An 11374-nucleotide genomic window follows, 5' to 3' on the forward strand; every position below is an offset into this window, starting at 1 on the left:
ATATTTATCTGGACTACAGATCATTAACATAGGCATGATTTCTGGATACGAAGGAAAACCATGGCTCAAGTAGAGTATCAAATCCGGAAGTTTTGTCCAATCTCTTAATGTAAATTGAGTACCCATTGTATGGTTTATTTTCAATATCCACAGTAACTCAGAATATATATAGACAAAGAACTCGGTGAATTAAAAGAACAACGTTTACAATTTTACATACTCATTTATTAATTATCTTAATTAATGTTTTGTGTTTCTCAAATATGACTTTCCAGATTTCTATATTGTTTACCTTTAAATTGGTATAATTTAATTTATTGACGTGCACACAGATTGAAATGACCGAACAAGAAAATTGTTAATGCTAGATCGTGTATTAGACATGATTGTGATAAGAAGTGATTGATAATACAGAATCAATCAACAAAATAAAAGTTGAAAGCATGTCAAAGTCAGAATTTGAGCTTTATAAATTCTAGAATAACGTAATAATATGGGTTTTGAATCAATTTTTTATGCATGTTGAGTGGATTTCTTTCTACAAAATATATCGAGTTTAAACTAAACTAAAGTTACTAAGTTCGACTAAAACCACTTTGAAACATATTGGTCCATATAGTATACAGAATTTCGCTTTACATCCCGAAAATTTCGAAGCCAAAAAAGACAGACTAATTAGTCACCAAGAACAAGACGTATACTTAGGTGGGTTTGTTTAGATTCTCTCTGTTGACAAAAGTTTTGCTTGTCGTTTGGTACGTGGAATAACGATAATATAAATAACTTGAGATTAATTTTATATCGTGTCTGCTTTGAGGTATTAGCTAATCCCTGAAGTATCTTGTCCAACCATTTTGTACCATGATGGGATTGCGATCCCATATTGAAGTAGAGATAAATTATTCCAATGGAATATTCAACAACACACCCAGTATATTCCTATAAAGTGGGGTATGGGAAGGGTAGCCTGTCCATACCACTACCTTAGAGGTGATGTAAAGAGGCTATTTCTGAAAAACCTTCGGCTCAAAACAAACATTTCCAGAGGACCTCCTGATATAAAAACAAGAAACAATAGGTAGAAACAAACAATAGGTAATAATAAAAGCAAGCCTAACCCAAAGTAGCACTACACTCGATGTATTTGAAAAACGACAAACATAATCAGAACTCCAAGACCAAGACACTACACGCAAGCACAACAACAACTAACACGAATAACAAGACAAATTACACCTACCTACTTTCCATCCACTATAATTCGCGTATGTCCTTAGTAAGTTGTAATTGTACCATTCCAATATCCATGCACTTCTCATCTCGTATACAAACCAACCCCCAAGTGCAAAACTCTTACCCTTCCAAATTAGGTTAGATTTGGATCTAATGTTCACTCATTATTTTTCTCAACCATACAGAAATCTAACAATTATAACAACTCTCAAAATTTTAGATTGTGATCAAACTTTTTCATAAAATTTTCAGATTGCTTAAAAGAGGTCCATAGTAACTAAACAGCAGTACCAAAATGGGACAACTTGAACAAACCAAACCATGACAAAAAAGTAATAGTAAACTTTGGAGTAGGAATTATCCACAACACTTTTGGTAGGTTACTATCATCAAGAAAACTTGATGACTCGACAGAAAATAGGGTGCAAAAGTTGCCATCTTGATAGTGTATGAGGTACATCATATATCTTGATGTCTCGAACCTGTATAGTACACAGAATTGGCGATACATCCTGAAAATTTGGAAGCAGTAACGGACATGGAACTGTGTTCAGATAAGAACAAGGCTTCATTACCCAAGTCGTCCAACTCTACAAACATGGATTCTTGGGTCATAGGGTTTACTACTAACTTGTAAATCTTCACACTTGATGATGAAGATATGATTCGGATTAGATATGTGAATCATTAGAAGCTCGTTAGTTGTGGTCTTTATGAGATGAAATTTTGTGTCAAAGTCGTCAGAATACCTTACTGGCGCTGGTCCACTTATCTCATTCAAATCTAAAGTCATTTTGTCAATAGATAAAACACGACCATGAGAAGTCACAACGTAGTATCTGTCATCATAGTATATCACATCACAAACAACATGCCGTGACATACCATGAGTCATGACAATCCATTCATTACTACCGGGTCGTAGAATAGCCAGCCCAAGAGGCACAAACCCACACTGAACTATTGCGACGACCTCAACATCATACGGATTGGTTGAGGGATTCTTCGATAGAACAACCTTATCGACATGATAAGAAAGACTAGGAAGATGGATTGTCTCACCGGAGAAAGGGTTGAAAAGATAGATAATATCATCAGACCGTTGAAAAACCAACCAACCATGAGAAGAACCACAACATCTCTCATCGTCGTTAGGAAATGAGAGTTCCAAGATTATTTTACGTTTGGTCACACTGTATAAACTTGTGTTAATGCTAGAGCCATATTGATTTGTACCAAGGATCATTAGCACATGCATTTCTTCGATTGAACTTGAATTGATGCGCTGTTTTAGCTCGGCCTGATTTTTCGATACGTAGGAAAACCACGGCTTGCACACAGCGCTAAAGCGTAAGAAATCAGAGATGGAAACTATTTTTTTCAAAATCAAGTAGAGTACCAAATTTGGAAGCAGACAAATCTCTTAATGTTAATTCAGTATCCATTGTGTAGTTTATTTTGAATAGCCACTACCTCAGAATATATGTTAGGGCATGAGAAGTTTTGATGATAGACAGATGAATGAAACATGTTGTGCAGGCTGGTTCATACAAGTGAAACTGGTTCGGACATATGGAGTGCATGCTGAAATCATTACATGCTAAAATTATTACATAAGCTGTCAACACATGGATAAGCAAAGGATTTTCACACGGCTATATGAAGATAATTGGAGCAGTTAGAGTTTGAGTAGATCAAAAAATCTACAAGGCAGAAAGATAAAGCAAAAGAGTCCTACTCGATTTAGAAGAAGGAGAGATGGTTACAACAAGGAGTGAGTTACTTGAAAGAGTCCTACAAAAGATACAAGTAAAGAAGAAAAAGGATTGCATCTGAGGGTGCATATATAGACGACAAACTGCATTCAAATAACGATTCATACACTGATAAGAAAATAAACAATCAGCAAAATCGTTCACCAACTTGAAGAAGAACCTAGTTCTCACTTAGTATGTTTTAGACTGCTTGTAATAGGAAGGTTCTTGAGTTGTAATGAGTAAATTGTTCTAGTATCAGTATTCTATAAGCTGAGTTAGGAATCACGTCGTCAAGTTAGGGAACTCAAAGATTTGGGAACACTTATCTTGGGAAGATTTGTGTTTTTGTAGTAATAGGAGTTAGAAGTTTTAATTCCTTGTTTACAAGAGGTCTTGTAATTGTGTTGATTGTTGAGGCTCAAAGTTATAGTGAAGATTGGGGTTAAATCCTGTAGAGGTACAGGTCGTTGTTTTTTACACGATTTGAGCCGGGTGTTTTCCACGTAAAAATTACTGTGTTCAGTTTTTACTTCTGTGAACCACGTATACTTACTTGTTCCACAGATAGGCAATCAGTAGGGATCATACTCTAACAAGTGGTATTAGAGACGATTGTCTTAAATAAGGTTTGCACCTAAGATCAGATCATTATGATGAATTTCGCACCTCCTACTGGTCACAGTGAAGGTCAATCCACTACTAGACCCCCACTCTTTGATGATACTCATTTCATCTGGTGGAAAGCCAGGATGGAGATATTTATTCAAGGAGAAGACTATGAATTAAGGGATAGGATTATTGAAGGTCCTACTATCCCTATGAAGACAGAAAATGGTGTGCAAGTCAAGAAAATAAGGAGTGAGTTTACTGCTGATGATCTTTTGGCTTTAAATAAAAATGCTAAGGTAAAGAATATCCTAGTCTGTGGTTTAGGACCTGCTGAATACAATAGAATATCTACCTATACCACTGCTAAGAAAATATGGGATGCCTTAGTAAATGCCCATGAAGGTACCTCTTATGTAAGGAAATTCAGAATCTCTCTCTTTTTTACTGAATATGAAGCATTTAAGATGAAGGAAAATGAGTCCTTGCGTGATATGATGACAAGACTTACTACTCTAACAAATGAGTTAACCTCCTTGGAAAAAGTCATCACTAAAGAAGAACAAGTAGAGAAGGTTCTGAGAGTGCTACCAAATTCAAAATGAAATGTTAAAGTCACTGCAATTAGGGAAGCAAATAAGGATCTCATAGGTATGACTTTGGATGAACTAGTAGGGAATTTAAGAACCTATGAAATGGACGTTGATGGCATTAAGGAACAGAAGAATTCTGAAAAATATTGGCCTTGAAGGCTTCTGATAGTGATGAAGAGATTGAATTGGATAAGGAACAAATTGACTTCAAAATAAAAAACTTCAGCAAGTTTTTTAAGAAGAAGAAGGGAACAGGTAGTAAGAAGCAGTCCAATGACAATCCAAATGGATGTTACAAGTGTGGAAAGACTGATCATCAGATCAGAGAATGTCCTCTTTGGGAAATAGAATGGAGGAAGGAAAGAGTTGAAAAGGAACAAAAGGCCAGGAGGAAGGAAAAGGAAGAACATGCCATAATAGCTGCATGGGGATCTGACTCTGAAAATGATGATGATGGAGTTAATGAGACAACATTTATGGCTTTTGGAGACTCAGACATTGAGGAAGAAGATGATGCTTCTGAGGAAAGTTTACTTGAACTAAAAGAAAAACAACATTTTTTTTCTAAAACTAAACTTGTTTCCTTGATGAGTGATTTAATTGAAAATTTCCAAGAATTAACTTCTGATAGGGATGAACTGTTCAACAGTCTTGCAAGTCTTAAATTTGATTTCATTGACTTGAAAGTTTGCAAGCAAAATGTTGACAAAGAAAATTGCACTCTCAAGGAACAAATTACACTGCTTGAGTCCTCAAATAATGATCTTAAGTCTGAAATCCTTAAACTGACTCTCACTGACCATGGGAAAAGGCAATAAATAAAGAACAAGAAAATGCTAAACTTGAGTTAACTAAGTACAAACAAGAATTCTATGACTTGACTGAAAAGATGGATAAGATGAGTCAAGAGGTAGCAAGATTAAAATTGGATCTAGAAAAGTCAAACAAATGGACAAATTCTTCAAGAATTGTTCATCAGCTTGGTAAAAGAAATCACAATGAAAAAGCAGGCTTGGGGTTTTATAAAGAAGCTGATAATCTTCAAGACTTATGCTATATTTGTGGAAATCTTGGACATCCTACTACTGAATTTCCTATGGCTGCTAAAAGCAGCTATCGAAGTCTGAACCTGGCAACCAAACTTTCTCAGACCAAGAAAACAAGCACTAAAATTAGGCTGAGAAACAAGTTAGTCTACTTGCTTTCTGCTTGGACTAGAAGGAGTTTAATTCATAATTTTACTAACAAAATAAGACCCAAGCTTGTCTGGGTTCCTAAGTCTAACCATTGATTTCTTGTGCAGGAGAAGGTGAAGGGAAACAAAAGGCACTGGTACCTAGATAGTGCTTGCCAAGACATATGACTGGTGGCAAGCAAAAGTTCCTTTCACTCTCCAAAATAGATGGTGGGGGAGTCTCTTTTGGAAATAGAAAAAGCGGAATCATAACTGGAGTTGGAAAAATTGGCTCATCTGAGTCAAAAGCTGTGGAGGATGTTTATCTTATGGAAGGACTGAAGCATAACCTGCTAAGCATTTCACAATTGTGTGACAAAGGTAATAAAGTAATTTTCACTGCTGCAGGTGTTAAAGTCAAAAGAATGGACACCAAAGAAATTGTGCTTACTGTAAGGAGATAAGAAATGTATACAAAGCAGACATAATGGCAATACCAGGACCTAAGTTGACTTGTCTAAGTGCAATAGAAACTGATCCCCTCCTTTGGCACAGAAGACTTGGACATGCAAGTCTAAAACAACTGAACATACTTTCCTCCAAAAACATGGTATTGGGACTACCCAAGACCAAGTTTAAGGAACAAAAATTATGTAGTGCATGTGTAAGGGGGAAACAAGTAAAATCCTCTTTCAAGTCAAAGATCCATGTTAGCACTACCAAATGTCTTGACCTGATTCATATGGACTTATGTGGACCAATGAGATAACAAAGAAGAGGTGGAAAAATGAAGAAAACGACACTGAGGAACAGGTTACACAACATGTTCCATCGACTGAAGCAGTCAAACTTGGGGGTACTTTCACAGGGGGAACTGAAGCTGAAGACACAGTGCTAGGGGAAACTGAGCCATCAAATGCTTCACATCAGAACATTAGCAGTGATCCAATCATCTCACTAGCCTTGATCCCAAAAGGATATAAGTATCAAGGTTCATACCCCATTGAGAATGTACTTACTGATCTCACTTCTAGAATCACCACAAGATCTGGATTGAGAAGTATGTGTGCATTCAAGGCATTTCTGTTAGAAATAAAGCCAAAGAAAATAAGTGAGGCATTGCTTGATGTTGATTGGATCATAGCCATGCAGGATGAATTGAATCAGTTTGAGAGAAGCAAAGTATGACATTTAGTTCCTCTTCCAAAAGATAGATCAGTCATTGGGACTAAAAGGGTATACAAAAATAAAGTTGATGAGCATGGAACAGTCACAAGAAACAAGGCAAGACTGGTGGTTCAAGGATACAACCAAGAAGAAGGAATTGACTTTGATGAGACTTTTGCTCCTGTAGCAAGACTTGAAGCCATAAAATTGCTGGTTGCCTTTGCCTCTTACATGAAGTTTATTTTGTACCAGATGAATGCGAAGAGTGTATTCCTAAATGGCATTCTCAAAGAAGAGGTTTATGTGAAGCAACCTCCAGGATTTGAAATTAAAGAGTTTCCAGATCATGTGTACAAGCTGGATAAGGCTTTGTATGGGTTGAAACAAGTACCAAGGGCCTGGTATGAGAGATTATCAAAGTTTCGGCTGGAGCATGGACACACCAGAGGTAAAATTGACAACACCCTTTTCTTAAAAACTAATGGAAAGGATTTGTTAGTTGTGCAGGTATATGTGGATGACATTATTTTTGGCTCAACCAACATGAATATGACTCGTGAATTTGCTAAACTCATGAGTTGTCAGTTTGAAATGAGCATGATGGGGGAGTTGAATTACTTCCTGGGTCTTCAAATAAAACAGTCAGCATCAGGAATAATGATCCATCAACAAAAGTATGTCAAAGAGCTTCTCAAGAAATTCTCCATGGAGAAAACTAAATAAATAAGTACTTTCATTGTCACTGCCACAAAACTTGATCTGAATGAAACAGGTTCTGATATAGAACAAAAATTGTATAGAGGTATGATAGGGTTTTTATTGTATCTCACAGCAAGAAGACCTGACATTGTGTTTAGTGTAGGACTGTGTGCAAGGTTTCAAGATAATCCAAAAGAATCCCATCTGAAGTCTGTAGAAAGAATCTTCAGATATTTGAAAGGAACTAGTGATCTTGGGCTGTGGTATCCCAAAGGTAGTAACTTTAATTTGGTAGGATACTCTGATGCTGATTATGCAGGATATTTGGTGGACAAGAAAAGCACTACAAGTATGGCACACTTCTTAGGATCATATTTGATTACCTGGTCCACAAAGAAGCAAAATTCAGTAGCTTTGTCTACTGCTGAGGCTGAATATGTTGCTGCTGGGTCATGCTGTGCTCAATTGTTATGGATCAAACTACAACTTCTGGATTTTGGGGTATATGTAGGTTGTGTTCCTATCTTTTGTGATAACACAAGTTTTATAAACATAGCCAAAAATCCCGTTCAACATAAAAGAACTAAGCATATTGATATCCGTCATCACTTCCTTCGAGACAATGTTGAAAAATGAAATGTATCAATTATGTTTTGTTCAACTGAGGAACAAATTGCTGACATATTCACTAAGACTTTGAGTAGGGAACACTTTGAAAAAAATAGGTTAGCATTGGGGATGAGTAAAATTGTATAAATCTCCTTCAATGATTGACTAGAATATGCTATGCCTGAGTGATTGTTGATTAATTCAGTCTTACACATTTAGTTGTGTGTCCTAATTCTAAGATTTAAAGCAATGTGATATATCTATGTGTTTTTTTTTATAGATGGATCATCAAGGCAAGAGTGGTCATAGACTAATCAAACATAGGTATGATTATTTTTTTCCATATTAGCATTAAGAGAAACAAGTCATCTACATGGTTCTTTCTATAATGATTAAAACCACCAAAACCCAACAATCATCTTCTTCAAAAGACTGCCAGACCTTTCCCATCCGTACTGAACCTCTACATCAACACGTTTCTCCAAAATCATAGTCCCTTCATCTTTCAACTTCCTTCCCACTCTTCTTAAATATGCTTCTTGTTTTCTCTCCTATCTCCACTTCTTCTTCAACCTCTGAATATTCACCATACTCTGGCGTCTTCCTCCTCTCCTCCTTTTTTTACAAAATCTGACATTAATCCTTCTACACAACTTATTCTCCACCCAAACATCAATTTACCCTCACTTATCCAACCCCAAATCCTTCTCAACGTATCTAATTTCCTATTCTTCAAGACTTTACCACACCCCTTCTCTCACTCATCTTTTAAACCGTCACCTTTTTCAAAACCCTTACCACTATCAGTAGCTCCTCTTCAAATCCTTGATTAAGATGACATTTCAATTGCCAACCTTATTCCTAGACGGTCAAGATCGACTCTAAAACAAAAACCCTTGTTTGTCGCCATTGATGTCGATGATGATACTCCTGAACACTCTTCTCTAGTCATCCCTTCATCTCAAACTCCACATACTCGGAGAAGGAAACAGCAGGAAGATGCTTGTTTGGAACAGGCACTTAGGGCAAGTAAAAAGAAATGAGTCATGCCTAATGTTTCTCCTCCCTCATGTGATTCCTCTCCTTACATTCTCATTCGCTCCAAGAGAAAGCTGAAGCAGAAACATACCATAGCTAAAACATAAAAACTTTATCTCTCTTATAAAATGTCCCCCCCCACTCCCAAAGCCTCCATATCTTCAAAATCCGCTGTCAAAGCCTCTACTGACAAAGTCTCTACTGGAAAAACCTTTACTCCTTCTAAAGATTCTCCAAAATCTGTGTCACGTTCGAAGAAACAGGTCCCCAAAACTGGTCCTTCTGTCTCATCTGCCTCAGATTCAGACTATCTTCCTGACAATTCTTCTGTGCCTCCTGATGATTCTGATGTTGATATTAATGTTGATACTCTTGCTGCTAAAGCTTCTCAGTCAGACCATGTTCTGCATTTTTAGAAACGAAAGATGGTTAGAGGCAGGGGTGTCACTGGTTTTGGGAGTCCTAATATGGAAACTTTGGTCTCCAAATTGAGGGATCAGGGGTGGTCATCCTTGCTTCTGCAAGGTAATCATCAAAAAAGGTTTGGAAAAGATGAAGTCTATGAATTTTATGCACATGGAGTTGCGATTGGGGAAATGATCTCAACCTCTGTTCATGGAAAACTCATCAATCTTTATTCTGCTAATTTGGGTAGAATTCTAAGTGTTCCGACTGGAGGTTGGGGTCAATATGTGAAAGGATCTTGGACTCCTCTTGACAATCTTCCATCCGCCCTTAATATCTATAGAAATTTTTTAGGAAATCCTCTCCTTCCTTCTTATCGTAGGGTGATGAAAATAAAATGTCTTCTCTCTATCAGTTGTATTTTGATGTGGTCCACAAAATGATCTTACCCAGGCAGGAGAGGCGCACAGTTGAAAGCTTTCTTGATCTTACCTTAATGGAACTATTGGATTCTGAGATTCCAATAGACCTTCCCCAACTCATCATTAAGCATATGAAAAGGGTACTCGTCAAAGATAAGAATGGTCATGCTCTGCCCTATCAGTTTTGGCTTGCCCCTGTGTTTAATGATTTTCGTGTCTCTGTTAAGGTGTGGTCCTTACAGAAAACTAAGGTTGTGATTGGCTAAGTGAACCATGCTATGTTACCTGCTGCTATGAGACATGCAGACAACTCTATGCAGAAGTTGCGAAATGTCTTAGAGGCAAAGCAGGGTGAGCTGAAGGTTGCACAGGCTGCATTGAAGGCTGCCCAGGCTATTCATGAAGATGAAAAGAGGGCTCTTAAAGCTCAAATTGCTTCCCTCACAGCCACTTTGGAGAAGGAAAGAACTGAAAATACTGCTATCATTCGATCGTTGACCTCTTTTATCCCTTCTACCTCCTCAAAATAAATTCCTCCTTCATCTCTTAGTTTTTTTTTCTTTCTTCTTTGTTGCTTCTTGGTCCAACTTGTTTCTCTTTTTGGTCTTACTGGATAATGATAATTGCATCAGTTTTTGTGCATGACATGGACCTCTTTTGCCTCACTTGATCTACTTCTGTTTAATTCAATGCTTAGTTATTTTTATCTCTTGCTCTGACTCTTGCCTGTTTTAGTGATAGCCCCAGCGGCTATGGATTATTAAACAGTTTTTCATTATTGGCTCAGCTTTTCAATGATGTCAAAAGGGGGAAGTATAGATTATACAATGCTTATAACTCAATCGATCTAACCTGTTTCATTCTACTGTGATCCTTTTATTGAATTTCTTATTGAGTATGTCAGGTTCTTGGTAATACTGTGTTGATAAGTTTGTCATCATAAAAAAAGGAGAATTTGTTAGGGCATGAGAAGTTTTGATGATAGACAGATGAATGAAACATGTTGTGCAAGCTAGTCCATACAAGTGAAACTGGTTCGGACATATGGAGTGCATGCTGAAATTATTACATGCTAAAATTATTACATAAGATGTCAACACATGGATAAGCAAAGGATGTTCACACCGCTATATGAAGATAATTGGAGCAGTTAGAATTTGAGTAGGTCAAAAAGTCTACAAGGCAGAAGAATAAAGCAAAAGAGTCCTACTCAATTTAGAAGAAGGAGAGATGGTTACAACAAGGAGTGAGTTACTTGAAAGAGTCCTACAGAAGATACAAGTAAAGAAGAAAAAGGACTGCATCTGAGGGAGCATATATAGACGACAAGCTGCATTCAAATAACGATTCATGCACTGATAAGAAAATCAACAATCAGCAAAATCGTTCACCAACTTGAAGAAGAACCTAGTTCTCACTTAGTATGTTTTAGACTGCTTGTAATAGGAAGGTTCTTGAGTTGTAATGAGTAAATTGTTCTAGTCTCAGTATTCTATAAGCTGAGTTAGGAATCACGTCTTCAAGTTAAGAAACTCGAAGACTTGGGAACACTTATCTTGGGAAAATTTGTGTTTTTGTAGTAATAAGAGTTAGAAGTTTTAATTCCTTGTTTACAAGAGGTCTTGTAATTGTGTTGATTGTTGAGGCTCAAAGTTATAGTGAAGATTGGGG

General features: G+C 36.9%; 1 protein-coding gene across 1 annotated transcript; it reads right to left on the bottom strand.

Annotated features, from left to right (window-relative positions):
* Positions 1 to 1004: 1004 nt before the first annotated feature.
* Positions 1005 to 2491, bottom strand: LOC124891039. The gene is made up of 2 exons (XM_047402870.1): positions 1983 to 2491; positions 1005 to 1053 (listed from the first exon to the last, which is right to left on the bottom strand). Exons 1-2 carry the CDS (start codon positions 2489 to 2491, stop codon positions 1005 to 1007), a joined length of 558 nt encoding a protein of 185 aa, XP_047258826.1.
* Positions 2492 to 11374: the final 8883 nt, after the last annotated feature.

This window comes from Capsicum annuum, unplaced genomic scaffold (assembly GCF_002878395.1).
Source record: "Capsicum annuum cultivar UCD-10X-F1 unplaced genomic scaffold, UCD10Xv1.1 ctg2941, whole genome shotgun sequence".
Lineage (NCBI taxonomy): Eukaryota > Viridiplantae > Streptophyta > Magnoliopsida > Solanales > Solanaceae > Capsicum > Capsicum annuum.